General features: G+C 41.0%; 2 protein-coding genes across 2 annotated transcripts; both read right to left on the bottom strand.

Annotated features, from left to right (window-relative positions):
- Positions 1-6,934: 6,934 nt before the first annotated feature.
- LOC110178130 (uncharacterized) lies at positions 6,935-8,726 on the bottom strand. Its single transcript, XM_020945154.2, has 2 exons — positions 7,096-8,726; positions 6,935-7,040 (listed from the first exon to the last, which is right to left on the bottom strand). Exons 1-2 carry the CDS (start codon positions 8,537-8,539, stop codon positions 6,988-6,990), a joined length of 1,497 nt encoding a protein of 498 aa, XP_020800813.2. The 5' UTR covers positions 8,540-8,726; the 3' UTR covers positions 6,935-6,987.
- Positions 8,727-12,027: 3,301 nt separating this feature from the next.
- On the bottom strand, positions 12,028-16,281 carry LOC110178132 (uncharacterized). The gene has a single exon (XM_086830501.1). It carries the CDS (start codon positions 12,804-12,806, stop codon positions 12,132-12,134), a length of 675 nt encoding a protein of 224 aa, XP_086686627.1. The 5' UTR covers positions 12,807-16,281; the 3' UTR covers positions 12,028-12,131.
- Between the last annotated feature and the right edge of the window lie 3,123 nt (positions 16,282-19,404).

Raw genomic sequence — 19,404 nt, 5'->3', positions numbered from 1 at the left:
AATTTCATTTCCTGTGTGTATGTCCCTTATAGAAAGTTGCAAAGTACACAGCGAGAAAGGGTCCTAAGATTACCAATATAATTAGCAATAATAAGCAACTTACAAAAGAAAAGGAAGTCTGCATAACACTGAAAGATATAAACAACTTTATAGCCTCTTTAGGAAATACATTTTCAATAGTTAATTCTAATTTTTCTCAATGAAACCCAACCCCGTTCACTTGTCATTACGAATCCAAAAAGCACAATGGCCATAAGCTCATCCTGCTCCTTGAAATCAGATCCTTGCCGCACAATCAGCGCACACAAATCGTAACGATTTCTCATTTTAATCAATTAAAAAGTCAACGGCCGATCCCGATACCGATCCCAATGCCCGATGCTAACTGTAAACCGCTGACACTTGCCGAAAATATGCCGAAAGTCGCAGACTCCGAGCAGAGTTCGAGTTGGAGTCGAAGTTTCGGAGTTAACTTTTGCCGGACCCTTGCAGTTTGTTTGATTAATGAGGTGAAATGTTGTGAAATATTGTCGGTGGCAATATAGAGACTGAGAAGCTGAGAGGAAGGAGAGAAGGCTGCTGCACACCGGCGACAAATCAAATGGAAATCAATACCTACATGAAACTTAACGCCTCTCGGCCCCGCGCTCTGCCCTCGATTTTTTTAAATAATAAATGAGCCCGAGGAGGAGGCGGGCAACGCCCCCAATTGCTGTGGCGTCCCTTATAAGGACAGACCACTGTTTGGAGCTGTCAAAAATACCAAGCCACCAAGTAAAAAAGAATTGCAAAACTCCCAAAAAATAAGTAAATATATATACCAGCAGACAGTCCGGCAAGTGTGAACATGTAAGTGTCAGAGAGCTCCAAGTATCGAGTCATTCGAGTGCCCAAAAAGCAGCCGGATTGCCGCAGATCGAAGATCGTGCAGGTGTTCCCCACATTTTATAATGGCTGTAATATAGCTTTAGCTCTTTACTCGATTATTTTGTGTGAAAAGCGTGAAAAACGCAATTCGAGTGAAACTAAATCAATAAGCACGCGGCGTATACTTAATCAAGACATAAGAAATCATCAACATTGAAGAAAATGAAACAGCAATAGTTTGTAAATAAATAGAATTCAACGAAGCTGGAAATACACTAAATAACTCATTGTTATAAATAAAATTTTAAATACATTTTTAACTGTCAAATGATGAACTCTTTTCCAGTGTGACCAACGCATTATATGATGTTCATTTCCTTTCCAGTGTGACCAACATCATGTTTGTTTTGCTTTTATCAAGCAACAAATGTGCTTTTGCCTGGAAAACGTTGTAAGCTAAAGAGTATAAGGAAAATATATATCTCATTCAATCGATCGATCTTCAGTGCTGGCCCAAAGCTAATCTCTCAAACGTGGCGCGCTCAATCGCCAGTCAAATGATCACCATGATTAGAGCTACTCGCAGATGGAGAGTCAAGTTGGAGTCGGAGTTGGAGTTGGAAGTGGAGGAGATCTCCCTGCCTGCGCCATGGGAAATTATTCAAACCGATTCAGCGCTAATCAGCTCGAGGCGGCTCTATGGACAATGGATATCTGGTTGGTTGGTTGGTTAGTTGGTTAACAGGCGAAAGCCTAGCAACGCCCAGTGGCCAAAGGAGGGTTTCAAGCCAATGGGAATTTAAAAAGCGACAATCGCTTAAATTAGAGGGGATCGTCTAAGATATATAGCCCACCGGGCAAGAGTCTTTTGCACCTTTACGCAATCATCGATGTATATTATATTTCGTCGTCTTCGTTCCCCCATTTGTGCTTTGAGAAATCGGTAAACTGTCGACCCAGTTTTAAAATATGGAACAAACTTACTCACTTCTTTTGGGAGGAGGAGACTCGAGTTCACATCGGTTTTGTGACCGCATTAAATTCTAATAATTCGCTATTATGACATGATAGTCACGTATTAGGCAAAACAGGCAAAAGCAACCGAGTGACCGAACAACTGCATAACCAATAACCCAACATCTACCACGACGACCAAACTGCATTCAGAATTATGAGGCGACCGACTGACTGGGGACAACCGGTCGGATTGGACTTGGAGATGGAGACGAAGACGGTGGAAAATCTGGGGACGGGGTAGAATGCGAAATTAATGCGCCAAATGCCAAAATATTTGAGACACAGCCGAACAAAATTTGCATTTGCATGGTGTGTTTCGAGTGTTTGGAAACAGCATCCGCGAACCAGAAACGAATAATAAACATGCTGTACGTATGTAAATATTATTTCTTATCTGACTAATGGATAAATAAACAAGAAATCTATATTGAAAAACCTAATATAGACTTGAAGAAAGAGTTACCAAGTTGAAGTCTCAAGGAATAGTAAGTGTTTTCACTATTTTCTAGCTGATTTTTCAATTTAAATATCAAGGATACCCTTTAAAAAAAAGCTACTGGGTACAACACACAACAAACTATTTACATAACAAAAGGCGAAAAGTCTGTCGCCTGAAGCCTTAGTTACAAATTCAATTCAAGTTTCAGGTTCCGGCCGCTCCAGGCTCACTTTTGGTTTCGGTTTTTCGGGTAGTTTTTCTTGGAGCGTTGACACATTTTCCACATGCCCACACACACTCACACAGCTGATTGTTCTAATAACTTGGCCTGGAAAATATTCACATCTGAATAGGATCGGTGTGGCAAGACAGAGTGAGAGAGCAAAAGACTCGATCGAGTCTGGGCTGCCTGCCTGATCGATTTGTGAGCGATGGCGGGCTGCTGCTTAATTTGGCTTATGTTTCATATTTGCCCTGAGGCAGAATCGTTTAGTGCTACGGCCATTGATTTATTTCGACCGTATTTGGTCAGATCGAGGTCCACTCACGACGAGGGTGTTGCGTTGTTTCAGTTGCTGCTGCTGCTGCCGCTGCTGCTGCTGTCTCCTGTTGCATGTTGCTGGTTGCTGGTTGCAGTTGCAACCCAAAAACTTGAACTTCGACTTTCGAAAAAAAACAACGCAAAGGCCCGCAAAGTCTGACTAATGAGAGAATTATGCAAAGAGATAGAACGGGTGCGATGGAGAGCCAGGGATCTCAGACCAGGATCGGTGAAGTTTTGCGTGCTGCCTTCGACTCTTGGGTTTATTCATTAGCTTCAGCTTCAGCTTCAGTTTCAGCTTCAGCATCGCCCTCGCCTCGCTCTGAGTTCGCCTCGAGTGGCAGCTAATTGCCAGAGTTGGATTTTGGAGCTGGGAGTCAGTATCTGCATCTAGAAGTGAAACCGCCAGCCGCCACATCAACATGAACACACATCTTATCGGGAGGCCAAGCACCAATTAAGACACACAAAAAACTTAACTCGACGGCTTGAAAATTGTCAGCAGCAAATCGGATCCAATCGAATCGAAATGGAAATCAAAGTCAGTAGTCAGTGGAATCGACAGGCTGCCGTTTTAATTTGATTTGATGTGGATGCTGGAGGCCCCAGAGAACCTCCTCCGGCCTCCGATACGTCAGGCTATATAGATATGGTATATGGTACTATATATATCGGGCTCATGTCGGTCGTTAGCTTTTCGATTTCGTTTGCGATTAGAGGCCAGGCTCGCATTCGCTATATTTTGGCTGCCTGTAATGAGCCAGCGACATGTTCAACTTGCTCAATTGCTAAATTGCTGCCTTGCTTTTGCTCTTGCTTTGCATTTGCTTTGGCTTTAGCTTTTGTTAGCATGGTTGTGTGCCCAATTGCCAATTGGCAACTGCCAACTGGCTGGCAAAGTCGACTTCAACTTGCGATTGCCACCTGCAGCGATATCTAAAAGTCGCCATTGTTTTGGCTACTGCTCCCAATTATGCTTGTCAGGTGCGTAGTCTTCCCCTGGGAAAGGGGGTTCTATCAAGGAAAAACAAGTTGCATAACGCGCATGCATTTAATATGTTTTCCATTCAACTTAATGCTTTTGCTTAGCTCTATCAGAAATATAAGATGCGTAACGCGCAAATAATTTATTTGTAACGAAAAGAACACAATCGTAAACTTCATTTCATTAAAGATAAATTGATAAACAAATAAAAGACTAGTAACATCAATAAACTCACAAATATGATTCATAATACTTATCAATTTTATAGAGAGAAGAGGATAAGACCCTATATACAACATTTCAATAAAATGTACACTCTCTTTACTATTATAAGAGGTATTCCCTCTTTCCAAATGATTACAAATGAGACCCCCTTCGGGGCGACGCTACTGTGTGGGAAAGATGCCTATCGGGGCGACGTCAACAAGTTGGACATAACTCAACTTGAATCGATACGGGGTAAGGTAAATGTGGCGTGAAGGTCGAAACCTCAGTGGGTTTTCCAAAGCAGCACAAAAGGCGGGGGGAAACGGCTAATTGAATGCTCTAGCTAGTCGGAGGATTCATCTTTATGAAGGCAAAGACGAAGCCCACGCAAAAAGACTCTTCTTTGCTATTCGCCCGACTTTGCTTTATAGTTCTTTGTGTGTGTTTTTGTGGATATTTTCACGTTCAAAGGTTATGACGTTGTCGTGTCAACATTTTATTATTTATTGTTGTTGCCTCTAGGCCAGGCGAAAAGGGTTTGCCCCAAAACAAAAGCCAGCTAATGCGCCCACTCCTCTACATGGTCTAGAGTCTACAGTCCGCTGTCTGCAGTCTTCTGTTGCCTGTCGGTGGCTTTTGAGCTTTGCTTGTTGTTTTGAGTTGCAGTTTTGAGTTCCTGTCCTGTCTTGTCCTATCCTGTCCTATCCTGTCCCGTCCTGTCAGTTATTAATGGAGCGCCATTGTCTGCTAACGGCGCTTTGATTTCGCCATAGAAATTAGCATTCAATACAATTTACGCTGCCATGCCAATCAACGCCCTTACATACGCCCCAAAACCGATCAGAGAAAAGCGGGGAAAAGAGAGTAAATGAGGTGGTAATAAAAGAAAAAACCCCGAAGACATCAAGCTAATCAGAGAACTTTATTTTCCAGGTGGGGGAAATTATGCACAATTATGTGCCAAGGAAATCATCGAAAAAAAGCCTAGGGGAACAACTTCCGCTGAAGGGACAGAAACTGAGACTTTAGACAGCGTTTGCCCTGAAGGCTGTGCACTGAAAGAAATTATAGGAATCTTGTTTGATTAGAAAATGTTTGGTTATCGAGGAAGTGTTCATAAAAAAATACAAAAAGGAAAAGCCTAGTTTTTCAAACTTTTGAGCATACTTTCGTTTAATTTCAAACGTAAACTCTCAAGTATTACCATCTTTTTAGGTTTTAGAAACTTTTTTATTTTTATTTTTAATTTAGCAAATAAATCCTACAATTAAAACCCATTGTACACTAATTATTCTCAGTGCATTTGCCAAGTTCTGGCTGTTGTCGTCGCTTGTCTCTATCCAAGATGTAGGTGGCGCTGCCGACATCGACATCACTTACGGTACACAGATCCCGACATTAGATAGAGTCCCCAGTCTCCAGCAGAATTCTCGCATTTCTTCCCGCCCCTTCGTGGGTTTAAGTGTGCCCCCCGCCTCGTGCCCCACAGTTAATCGCAATCGTGCGCGTTTGTTGATTGTTAGACGCGGATCAAGAGGGAGTGAAGACTGAAGACTGTAGACTGAAGACTGAAGACTGTAGACTGGAGACCGAAGATGAGGCCTAGGTCTGGGCAAAGCTCTGGCTCGTTGTCGACATCGTTGATTTCAATGTTTCATCTGCCGCGCAGCAACAATGAGCGGGTAACAACGAGAGGCAACAACCAGAGCGTGCCTTTTAATTGCCGTGCCGCCAACAGACATTAACATTAACATTAGAGGAGTCTCCGCAGAGACGACAATGTCTCAGCATTTCTCGGTTTGCTCCATTCCGTTTCTACATCTGTGTGGGCGGAGAGAGAACTATGACGCACCTGGGAGTGGATGAGATGATGCTGTGCAGCAATGGGAATGATTTAGATGGAATGGTTTGATGGGAGGCCCTAGAAAATGACGATCCTTTTACATCAAATGCAAGAAATACGATGCATAACGCCATACTAGGACTCTCTGCTCTTTCAAAACAGATTTTTACATAGTTCTTTAAGTCTTGTAAGTAAAAAATCTTGAATTAGTTTAGATTTCGATTAATGGCAGTTCCCTTAGAAGACTCCGTTTCCGGAGAATCTCTTCAGAGATTCCATCTGGATTAAGGAGGATGGAGAAGTAGCAACCCAAAGAGACAATCCTGACCAATTCACCTACAATCGATCAAGTGAAACGGTGTGCAGGCGGAAAGAAACCGCTCGACGTTATGGAAGCATGTGTGGAGCGCTGCCCGTCGTTATGAGAACCAATGCCACGATGCAGATGCCGCTCCCTCATCTTCTTAGCTTTCAATTCTTGGCTCTCATCTCCATTCCGTTCCGTTTCAGAAGCAGTTTCAGTTGCAACAGTTGCAGTTGCAGTTGCAGCTGCAGAAGCAGCAGCAACAACAACATTAGAATTGCTAAGAGCCATTCAAAATCACCAACAGACAACGAGCAAAAATGTTAAAACGATCACGTTTTCTTGCTGCTGCTGCTGCTGCTGCTGGAAATCCTTGCTGGAAAACTTGCGCTGGGGAAAAGCAAGAAAAAATCTCAGCTGCCGTTGACATTCCAAGGCTTCCCCCTTCATCATTTCCCCTCGATGTGGAGCTGCGCGCATGCTAATTTCTTTTGCCGGTTGGCCCAACGGTGCTACTGCTGCTGGTGGTTTCCCCTTCCCGCTCCTGACCACCCCCACCACTTCCAGCTTCTTAAAGACGAAGCCCTCGATGGCTAACTGTAAAAGGCCAACGCTAGGCAAGTGAGCGATGAAGCATGGAACTCCAAACAGAAGCGATTGCATGCATACCTCTCTGGATGTGTGACTTTGATACCCTATAGATGCTGGAGATCTTACGAATGCATTTAGAATGTTAAAATTAAGACAACAGTATATTATGTAATGATTAAAAGCAGGATCTCTACTACTTCTTCGCTCGTATGCGCTTCTTAGGCGGCAACTGGTCCTCAATGCTTCCTATGTTTAAATGGTATTAATATTATTTAATAACTTCTAATAAGGATTACCTTACCCTTACTGGGAGTGACCGAAGCTAGGGAACTGGGATTGATCGAGTCGGTTTGCCGACGTGGACGCAATTCACGGTTTTGGCTAGAGTTGGTGTCATTCAGTTCGGATCTCTGACGTTTGGTGGTACAACCAAGTTGCGGTTGCTTCAAGTCGAACGGAATCGAAGGCACAGCTGGCAATGTATCCTTAGAGCTATTTCTTGTAGAGCGCCTTAGTGGAGTGGAGCGCTCGACTACGGACGGGGATGACGATATTGATACTATTCCCTTAATGGGCATCTCTGGATCTAGGGTCAAGGAAACGCTCGTCATCGATCGTGCGTCCGAGGAACCCTCTTCCATGATCGTCTCTAGGACAGGATTGTGCTTCTGAAGACGTCGCTTACGTGAGGTAACTGAAGGCGCTTCTTCTCTATCGTCACTTCGCAAACGCATAGTGCGAATGGCAGGACCATTATGTTGGCATTTCACAGAGCGACGAGTCCTGGTCTCTAATTTTCTCAATTCCACTGACACTTCCTGGACTCCCTCTTTCGACAAAGGTATAGTTAGACCATCCTGGAGGCTTAAACTGCTTGGTTTTGCTACCTCCTCGATCCCTACGATTATCTCGTCAGTTTCTGTCTCCGCATCCTTTCCCCCGTTGCCTTCCAAACGCAGGATGCGGTTGCACTGACTCGATGGCTCCTTAACGGTTTGCCGTTCTCCTAAGAGCACAGGACACACTGTGCGATAGCGTTGCTCCAGTTCCGAGGAACCTTGCTGAAGGGTCCGCAAAAAGGGAAGATTACGGTGGAGTCGCTTTGGATCCTGGAAATTCTCTGTCCACAGAGAACTAAAGAGAAAGCTCGGGATATCACTGGGATTCTGCTGGGCCATTTGGCAGCTAAGAGGAAAAATTTGATCGGTATACGAATCCATGCTCAGATTGCTATTAATCCGGAAATAGGTATCGGCTACGCTCCGTGTCACCGCTGGCATTGAGGAGCGATACACTGACATAATTCTGTTTAAAGTATCGTTAGTTCCCCGGCGTTGAGCCGTCACATATTCTATGAAATTGACAGCCTCAATATATTTGTTTTTTTGCAGGAGCAGGATGAGTTGCACGGTATCCGTTTCGGGAGAGCCGTACTGCTGCAGTAGATGGAGAACCATCTGCTCCTCGTAATCACTCAGGCAGAGCTCGGCGAGCACCTTGAAGCGCTTCTTCACGATGCAATGGCGAAAGAAGTGCTCCACCAAGGGTTTTCCCTTCTTGTCCAATGTGATGCGAGCCTTGTGAAAGGCTTCGGCCATAAGGTTTTTGGCCATCAGTTTTTCCATCGCCTCTACGGATTGTTCCTTCTTGGCCAGAGTGCAGGATATAGGTGGCTTGGACGCAGGGTCACCTACCACTCCTTCCATAGCACGGCGATGCCTTAGGCTCTTGGATATATTGAGCATTTTAATATCCAGATAAAAAAGAGTATATGAAAAATTAAAATACAAATTTGAAGTCTCTATGAATCGAAATATTTTGTAAGGCACACTTAAAACCTTTAATTTTTAGCAAATTTTTCCACTGATCTCTCTTTTTATTTTTCAAAACTCCAGAGGCAGTTGTCATTCGATTTCAAATGATTTTCTACCATGCATTTTTCTCTTTTGGTTTTTTTTTATTTGCCTCTCGTTTTCCCCCGAAAGTGTCCCCAAATGTTAATGGACAACGGAGAGAGCGGATTTTGCAGGGTTCCAAAATGCAAATGAATGCCGATAATTCAAACGATAAGTTTGTCTTTTGTCTTGTTTGCAGCTACCGTTTGTTGTTTTTCCTTGGGTTTTTCTCAGGTTTTTTTCCCCATTTTTCTTTTGTATTTTGTTGTGTTTCCACTGTTTGTTGCTTTTTTTTCCAGCTACCGCCTAGAGCCAACAACAAGCAACCATTAAGGAACCCAAGGGAAGGATCGGGGGAGAGGGACAAACGGAGCCAGGACCATGATCACGATTTTCAAGTTTCGACATTTGATTGAGTTTTTTGAACTAACGATTTTTTGTGTGGTTTCTTTTATATTTTTTTTACTTTGCCGTTTTGTCTTAGTCAGTGTGTGTGTGTGTTGTGTGGGCGTCTTGTATCCCGTATTCGTATCTTGCATATTGCTCCTAAAGAGCGTTAATTTGACACACAAATAGCCCAGATTAACGATCGATGATGAAGGCGCGAAATAAATGTCCTATACCAGGGATGTAAGCTAATTATTTGTGGAATATTAAGTACAATTTTAAATATTTAAATATTATTATAATCTTGCAGAAGTGTTATCATTTCAGTCTGAAGATGAATGCACTGAAGGAATAATTTTCGACTCTTTAAATCATATATATTCTTGATCAGCATCAGCATGTTGGAAAGAAAAAAAAACTGTGAAAATTTTTTTCTAACTTTTATAATCTATATTCCAAACAAATTTTCAAAAATCACCAAAAATTTAAAATTCAATTCAATTAAATTTAGGTATGCAGATTTATCAATCTATTAAAAACTAGCACAGAACTAGCTTCCGTGTCGAATTTAAGGCATTTTGCCTTAGTTATGCGATTTTTAAGCTTTGCTTTGTCATGAATAAATAAATAAATATCAAAGAATGTGAATACATATTTAAGGGTAACAATTTTCTTACTTTTGAAGCAATTTTAATGAAATTTTATAGTTAGACTTCTCTTTAGTCTCACTCGTACATATATTAGTCGGCACAGGCCGGATCGAATGGCTATATCATATAGCTTCCATAGGAAGGATCATCAAATATAGAAGAGAATGCAAAACTGTATCTCATTTACTCTAAATAACTATTTCTCTATGTATCTCCCTCTCTCCATCTCTAGAGATTGCTCTCGCTCACTCTCTCTCACTTTCTCTGTTCTCTTTACCCGCAGACTATAAATAGAGTCGCTGCAATTGCGCTGATCTCATTCTGTTCGCGGCCTCCCCGCTGTTAACATCGATAGTGATAGTGAGTGATAAGTGCCCTTCGACCCGAAAGTATCATCTGACGCATGTAATACATCTGGATAATGAGGAAGGTTCCTTCGATGATACCATGACTTGGCTAATTGAAATCACCAAGAAGGTAACTCCACACTGGAAGGAATCAGCCAATGATGATAAAGGATAACTCTACTCTACTCCGGTAAGTCTTAATCATGACAATTATATCATATATTTAGATACTATAGTAGGGTTCAGCCCTAGGTTTATAATCAGATGTTATAGCTATGCATATATTTTCCAATTAATTCCTATTTTGCCTTGGACAATAATTAACGATATCTACAAACTTAAACTCAAAGTTAACGACTAAACTTAAGTTTAATTTTGTCATGAATATTGATTTCTTATCTTTACGATAGCTTCAAAACTGACCGTTGCAGGTTACTATAATTTCAGTCTGAAGCTTCTAACTTGTGAAGGAGTTGTTTCCGACCCTATAAACCATATATATTCTTGATCAGCATCAACAGGAAAATTTTTCTAGGCATGTAGGAAAGAAAACAAAAATTTGAAATTTTTTTTCTAAATTTTATAACCGATTTTACATCAATCATAATTTCAAAAATCGTGAAAAATTTAAAATTCAATTCAATTTAATTTGAGAATGCAGATTTATTAATCTGTTAAACACTAGCACAGAACCGCTTTCCGAATCGAAATGAATGCCTTTTTGGCTGAGTTATGAGATTTTTAAGCTTTGGGTTATACAAAAATAGTCATATCGGTAATTTATACCCTTACAGGGTATACTAATATCAATCAGAAGCTCAAAACGCAGTGAAGGAATCATTTCCGACCCTATAAATCATATATATTCTCGATCAGCATGAAAAGCCGAGTCGATTAAGCCATGTTCGAAAGAAAAAAAAATTTGAAATTTTTTTTCAACATTTTATCGTTAAAAATTGTCCTTGTCATAATGTCAAAATTTGGAAAAAATTCAATTTTAAACAATTATAAAACTTAATATGCAGATTTGTTAACCTTACAAAATCTAGCTCAGAACAGCTTTCCGAATCGAAATTGATGCTTTTTTGGCTAAGTTATGAGTTTTTTAAGCTGTGAATTATAGAAAATCTTCATATAAATGTATATAAAAATAAATGTATAAATGTATACATAAAAATCAAACGTTCTTCTTTTCTCAACATTATTAAGTTCCGAATTATTAAGTCTTGCGAGTTTAAATTTCAAGTTTAATAAAAACCCTATCCCAACCAGTAAACAAAAGCTGTCCAACCCTGACTTAGAACCAGATTTGAACTCTCCTTGAGCCAAACACAAAAACAAGAAAAGGAAAAAGAAACCGCAACGAAAGGAAACGAAACACAAATGTTAACTCTGCATGTTGATAAAAATATGACAAGTTGGCTGTCATTAGTCACACAATTAACATATACAAATGCCGCCGAGAAGTGGAAGCCAGAGGAGGAGCTGGAGGAGCACGAGGAGGAGGAGGAGCAGGAGGAGCAGGAGGGACAAACTCCAGACTCCATCTTCCTTCGGTGGTCACGTCGTAGTGGGAAACGCTGAACGAGAGGCGCAGGAGACACGCTGACTTCAGCAAATTGTCAATTACTCATGCGATGAGCGAAAGGAGCAACGGAGCATCGGTGCAAAGGAAGCTGGCAAAAGGAGGAGAAGGAAGCCAAGGAGGAGGGGCAGGAGGTAAGGACCAGTCCCAGTGGCCGAACCTGAATCCCGGGGCCTCTGCTGGACGACCGCCTGTCGTCGACGACTGCCTTTTAAAGCATCATTAGCAGCGATAATTAGCGCCGTGCAGACGACAGCCCAGGAATTGCCTTGCAACCTCGCAGAGACCCGAAAAAGCACGCAGAAAAATGCAATATGGATTCCGAAATATTACAATATAAATGCAAAATTATATAATAAATAGAAGAAATTCTCATTGCGACAGTTTCATATATTTTTATGCCAATTTAAAATGTTTTAAATGGGAAATCTAATTTTTAATTACTCTTTTACTGGACCAGAACCTCATTCATTTCATTTCAAAATCCCTACATTCAGCCTAAGGCGATTCTTGGTTAACGTATCCGACTTTGGAGACCGGGACACATCACCCACTTGCTCCTCCTCGCCCAGACCCAGCTCCCTATTCGATTCCGCGGCCTTTTTGGCCTTCCGGAGATCAGCAACTGCCACTTCGGACAACACCTGGGTTGAGGACAGATTCACTCGCATGGCTGCCGGGGGATTCACAAAGATCATTTTGTCGCACATCTCTTCGCACATGCCACTGTGACCCTCACGCACAACCCGCGGCTTGAACATGTAGGTGGTGGCCGTCATCCTGGGGTCCACATACTGCACCTGTACCTCCACGGGAAAGTCGCTGGCCAGCACCTCGCTAATCTCGAACGGAGCACTGTCCGCCACATGGAGGCGGAGTGGGAGGCGCGGCGACATCCGGAAGGTGACTTGGCGGACATAACGAGCCAGATCGTCGTCCTTGCCGCCCGCCCGCAAATAGACGCTCCACGTTGGCTCCATAATGTCGGGCAGATCAAGGTCACTCACCTCCATCTGGCAGCCCAGGACAATGTCCCGGCTGATCACGCAGCGTCCATAGATGGCGGTGTTCTCAGCTCCCCGATAGCAACTCACACGCTGGCTGTCGTCCATCACATTCTGATGGCGCAACAGGTTCGTATAGCTCATCCCAACGGATCGGATATTATTTTAAAATTGGACGGAAATTTTATGAGTTTGATTTTGGGAAGAAACCAAGAAAAAAGATGCCGAATATCCAGGCTGACGGAAGAATTTAAAGCCTACTAATCAAGGGGAGATTTTAGAGAATCTCTGAGTGAGTGAAACTTGGAAGATTAGAAGCAGGGAGTGTATTTGAGATAGTTCTGAAAAGCAAGAAATTTCAAGGATCATTTGAAGCGAAAGCTTAAAGACAGATTTAAATTCAGCGGTATTTTTGTATCTTAACTTATTTTAAGTAGAGAAGAAAAAGCTGAGAAGAAAAATTTGGGAAGAAAAAGCTGAGAAGAAAAAGCGGAGAAGAAAATTCAGAGAAGAAAATGTACAGAAGAAAATGAAGAAAAGAAAATGCAGAGAATAAAAAACATAAAAGAAAATGCAGGGAATTAAAAGCAGAGAAGAAAAAGTAGAGAATAAAAAGCTGAGAAGAGAATAGAAAGCTGAGAAGAAAATGCAGAGAATAAAAAGTAGAGAAGAAAATGCAGAGAATAAAAAGCAGAGAAGAAAAAGTAGAGAAGAAAAAGCAGAGTTGAAAAAGCTGAGAAGAGAATGCATAGAAAAAAGCAGCACAGAAGACGATAGAAAAGCAAGGAAGGCGCTTGAGAAATCATAGAAGAGAAGGCTATAGCAAAAGCAGAAAAGGCTACAGAAAAAGCATAGAATGCGATAGAAACTTAAAGTGTGATAAAACAAAAAGATAAGAAAAAACAAGCTAACAAACTATTATTTAAGATTTTATTTTATTTAACCCATTTAAGGATTTATTAATATTCCAGCTCGGAATTATACTAACTTTTGATTTAAGCTACAATTTTCATTTCTCTTATTGTTTTCTGTGCAAAAACCACGTACTCATCATATGCCCCCCTGTCTAAGCTGTTTTTCGGCTAATAAATTCAACATGTTAAGCGTTTTAGTTAATATTTCTTTTTTATTTTGTTCGTTGGTTTGGCAAATTTGAAACTCGTGAGAGATTTGCTTTTGGCCACCAGCAGCAGCAACAGCAACAGGTTGTTTCCCTGCCTCTATTTTCCCATTCAACTTCAGCCCCTATGTGCGTAACTTTAGTGAATGGTCACTGCACTGCACTGTGATTTTGGCCACGAAGAGGAGGTGGCAGCTGTTGCAGTTGCAGTTGCAGTTGCTGTTGCTGCTGCTGCAACTGAGTGACATGTTAATTAGTCGCTTACATGACGGCCGTTTGCTGGCAAGGCTCAACGCTTGCCCGAAAATGCTAATTTCCACACATTGGGCAACCGCTGAGACGCGGAAAAGCGCCAGAGACAGACGCGGATAGGGAGAGGGTGGGGGAGCCGGGGAGAGTTGAGCAATTTTATAATTGAGCAATTTGCCAGCGTCTGATTTATTTGTGGATCCCCACAAAAAACGGGATTAAACGGTAAGTGTCTCCCATTGCAATATTTTGAGGTGCTAAAAATAAGATCAAATGGATTAGCAACTGCCACAAGATGGATTTATTCGACGCTCGTATTTTTTGACACATTTCCTCAACAAAAAAAAAAAACAAAACACAGCTAAATAATATGTACAACTGACAACTCTTTATGGTAATTAAGGAAAAATATATATAGTTGTAGATATCTTTAGGTATTTTATGAGAAATATGGAAAATGAATAGCTAAACAATTAAAATTTAAACACCTTCAATATTTTAACACCTGCCAAAGGTATTTCCTATTACTAAAACACTTAGGAATAATATTAGAAATATTTTCTGTGATTTATGCAAAACATTTATGATGGTAACACCTTCTTTTTGTTTGCAATTTAAACAGTTTATCTCACACATTATTAAGTTGGCTTTGAGTTGATGGGGTGGAACCTCCCACTTTCCACCTCGATGGGATCCTTAACAAACCCGACGACCGTGTGCAAATGATGCTATTAAAGTGGCATTTAAAATTTAAGCGGCACTCGGTTAAGCCTGTCTTTCTATCCCTCTTTCTCTGTAGCATTTCTTTTGCATTTCATTTCTCTTGAAGAAGAACTATGTACAATGGCAGCCAGCAGGAGCCGCAAGTATCGACATCGAAGACACGACTTCTTTGCATATGTATGAGAGCGTGTAATTTGCACTTGTGTGCCACAGTGAGTATCTGTGTGAGAGCATCTAAGATGCCGCCAGGCGATGCACGCCGCTCGTTTAGATCGTCACCATTGCCTCTGGCCTAGCTCCTTGGCGTCTGCCGCCTGACCCAAGCGATTTTACAGTGCCACAAACTAGCAACTTGCAACCAGCAACTTGCAACTAGCGACCATCGCCAACACCAGCTACATTATGCCTAAAAAAAGACACCGAAATGTTTTTGTTTGTCTCAACACTGACACAAAAAACGAACATTAAACAAACATTCATTTCGATTTTATTATAGTTTACATTAGACTTAATATGAGTAAAATCTTTATAAACAATTCCCTCAATCTCTTTTTTTCTGTGTATATATTTTACATTTGGTTTTTCCTCCTCAAATAATCAACGGCAATTGCAGCAGCAACAGCAACAATTGCGATTGGCAAACAAAACTCTCAAATGTGTTACGGTCACAAATGCTTAACTTTTACTAATAGTTAACAGTTTCTGCTGCTGTTTTTTGTGGCTGTAACTCCTTCACGCAGTCGCGATTTTATAGATAAACATTCTATTTGGCAATTAATTGGCATTTTGTTACTTTTCCAGTTGGATTTGTATAAATTGTTTGTTGCTTTGCTCACGATATTGAAATGTTTGTTGTTGTTTTGTTTCAGGTTTACAAAGCTTTAGCCTAGTTGGAGCTAAGGCTCTTTGCTATTTTCCAGTTGTTTGCCAGAGTTGTGGGTTGCAGCTTGGCTGGTGGATTTTCGTGATTGTCAACAATGATTATTTGGTCAACACTTGGCGGGGCGCTTAGAAAGTAAGCCAAATGAGAAGAATACGAGAGGATAGCAGGATGAGGATGAGGAGGAGCAGGAGCAGGAGCAGGAGCAATCTCTGTCCATGTTGGCTAATTAAATTGAAGGCGGAACGGATTTAACTCGAGAGAGAGAATCACCGCCGAGGGCTGCATTAGCTTCCTTTCCGCCTTGGTTTCCCCTCCCCTCTGTGTTGGCCACGAATTTATGGCATTGGCAAGGCAATTGACATTAACCCTAACAGCGACAGATGCAGCCGCAGCAGCAGCAGCAGCTACTTGCCACAACTGGCTGCGGCTGCTGCTGTGGCAATGGCAATGGGTTTGACTTTGGTATTGGTATTGGGAATGAGAATGGAACGTAGTTGCACTTGGCACACAGATGAATTTATGTATGCAAAGCAGGAGACAACACGAAGGGTTCGGGGCACTCAAAAGGGACTAAAAACCGAAACCGAAAGCTACCTCCTCTGACTGACAGGACAAAGGAGTTATTTTTCACAAACAAACAAAAAAAAAATGGTATAAAGAACAAAAAAAACGAAAGGGAGCAATCTTCAGGAGGAAGTGCAAGTTCACCAAGAGTTTGGGGAGTGGAAAGAACATAAAGGCAGCCCCACAGTAGTCGCCGCTGCTAAAGAACAGTGGTCAAAATTAAATTAGAAATCGGAGAAAATAATATAAAATACTAATAAATTATTTATAGAAAAATTATCACACTAAATATAGCATTATAAATGTTCTATACCTTGATATAATACAAATTTAAATACCTATACATTTCTATATACCTCTATAAACTTGTAAACATATATATTTTTATAAGGAAAATGTTATTTAATTTGTCTTAAAGTGATTATATTTATTTGCTTTAAATATCGATACAGCTTCAATATATCAGTATTTTCTTCCATCCCTCCTTGTCTTCTAATATCGATACATTTTCGATATATCATAGTATTTTCTACCATCTCTAGCCAGAACTCAACTTAAATTAGATAATAAATCATACTGCAAAAGTTCAAACCAATTAAATTAAAGCAAACCATTAACTATTTAAAGGTCACATAGATTAGTATTTAATGGGAGGCTTGAAGATTTTTCAGTTCTTGAAATCTCGTACAAAATCTTTTAAAAAGATTATGCTCGCCGTTAAGATATATTAAAGTGTTTTATTCTAGAAGAATTTATGACAAACATTTGATTAAAGTTGAAAATATATATGAATTAAATCCTGCATTTAAGACCCTGTCACGAATTCATCATTAATTTTTGTAAAGAATTCAATAGAATTGTTTATATATTAAACCTTCTGGCACTGTGCCTCGTCGGCTTTTCAGTTGCCACAAAAGACTTGCAGCAGACAGAGGCAACAGTAGCTCCCTGAGATACTCTGCTCCGGAGTGGAGCAGAAAAACAGAAGCCGTAGCCACCATATCCCGGACCGGACCGGGGCAATCCAATCCAGTCCGAGGCCTCCTCAAACGGAAAAGTAAAAGTAAAATAAGTGCGCCAGCCAGAATGGGTTTCGGGTATGCAAAGATCTGCTCCTCCTGCTCCTGCTCCTGCTCCTGCTCCTGCTGCTGCTTCTGTGGGGATGGACATAAATTATCTTTGGGTCGGGGCGGCGGACAAATCTTCAGAAGCTCCACGACGACGACGACGACGACGACAATGTCCAAGCAGCCGCCTGTCAATTGCAACCGAAATGAACAAAGAGAAGAAGGAGCAGAGCATCCTGCGCCGATTGGAGGAAGCCTGTCAGCGGACGAATCTCAGTCTCAGTCTCAGTCTCAAAAGCAAAAGCAAAAGTGCGCCAGTTGGCGGCAGTGGGAAATGAGTCAGGAGTCGGGATCGAAGCCGATCCGATCGAGAAATCGTTTGGGATGGCCTCCTGACAATTGTGAAATGCAAACGACGACGACAGGCGAATGGCCGAAAAATAACCCAGCCCAGGCCCCAAGGCTTGATTAATTTATGGCCTCCGTTTCTTGCTCTGGACTCCATTGTGAGCTACTGGATCTTGGCTTGGCTTGGCTTGGCTTGGCTTGGCCCTTTGTTTCCTGGCCTTGACTGCGGCTGCATCTGCCTTCTCCTGGCATTTGAATCACGACCTCGGCAGGAGCTTCGCGATCGGAGAGCAGAGAGCAGAGAGAGAGAGGTGTTGTCGTTGTCACCACTTGGAAAATTCGCGGAAAAGTCATGAGCTTGGAGGGAACTCAGCCAACCCTGTCGTCCGATTTCCGCCTCTGGAAGCCACGATCTTGGACATTTGCCACAGCTGCAGATCATTAGAGGCGCAAAGTTAAAGGAAATCCCGGAAAAGGGAGCTATTTAAAAGCACTTCCATAAATGTTTAAATTCGTGTATTGATTTTATTTCAATTAAATATATAAATATAGGTTAGCTTTAAAGCATTCTTTGCATCTTTTCGATATTTTTCATATGACAATTCTTTCGATGAATCAAAACTCAAAAATCTCATAACTAAGCCAAAAATGCATTAAATTCAATTCGGAAAGCTGTTCTGTATTAGTTTTTATTGAATTAATAAAGTTGCATCTTCAATTCAAAATATAAACAAAATTTAAATTTTGTCAATTTCGGACTATTTGAATTAGGTCAAAAATATGTCTAAAAAAAAGTGGGAAAAAAATCTAAAAAAAATTGTTGTGCGGAGATGGATAGACCGATTCGGCTGTTGATGCTGATTAAGAATATATATGATTTATAGGGTCGGAAATGATTCCTTAGTTGATTAAAATGATAATACCCTTGAAATGGTATAATATTAGAATGATTCGAATGTACGTAGAATTTCACTTTAATTTGATATTTCTATTTATAAAAAAAAAATTATTAATAAACAAAATATCATTTGTTTTGTATTATATTTTTAAAAGCCTTTGTATTATCAATAAATTAAAACGTTTTCAAATATAATAATTTAGCTCAATCGCACTTAAAGCTCTACAAACAAAATATTTAACCTCTCAGTTAATATATATAATTAACCTGCAATTATTATCATCGATTTTGTAATATTTCCGAAATATATCTCATAAATCTGATTACCTATTTCTGCGGCGGCGGCTACAACCTCTCGAATTTTGTGTGGCAACAACATGAAAAGTTCAATGTTAACAACAAATTATGGTACCCAGGAGCCGCCCCCTCGACGCCCCCTATGCCGGCCCCCCTGATCCACATCAATTGGTAAATTGAGAAATTGAAGCCTAATCTGAGATAAGGCAAGCGTGTGACTGCGCCACAGTTTCCACAGTTGTTGCAAGAAACACAGTTGCAGCAGTACCCAAAAATTGATTAAATATATAAAACACGCAACAACAGCCGCTTGCTGCTGCTGCTGCATTACATTGCATTGCATTTGAAAAATCGTAAAAAATAAATTGAATTCATAAAAAGATTTATTAAATCGCACTTTTTTGGCAAACCTGGCTGAGTGGCAATGCTTGGGCTTTGAATCCAAATCCAAATCGGATTTCTTATCGCCAGTTGGGGATCTTGGAACGCTCCGAGGCGGAGCGATACCGGATAGCAGTTTGGTTCTCCGCCCTCAAGGTTAAGCATCAATTAAAAAATGCAACCGCTGGCACCACCAGCACCACCAACACCAC

This window comes from Drosophila serrata, unplaced genomic scaffold (assembly GCF_035046125.1).
Source record: "Drosophila serrata isolate PLE 108 unplaced genomic scaffold, ASM3504612v1 contig_240, whole genome shotgun sequence".
In the NCBI taxonomy this organism is placed as follows: domain Eukaryota; kingdom Metazoa; phylum Arthropoda; class Insecta; order Diptera; family Drosophilidae; genus Drosophila; species Drosophila serrata.
Note: the sequence above shows the minus strand (reverse complement) of the source record. Positions and strands in the feature narration are given on the sequence as shown.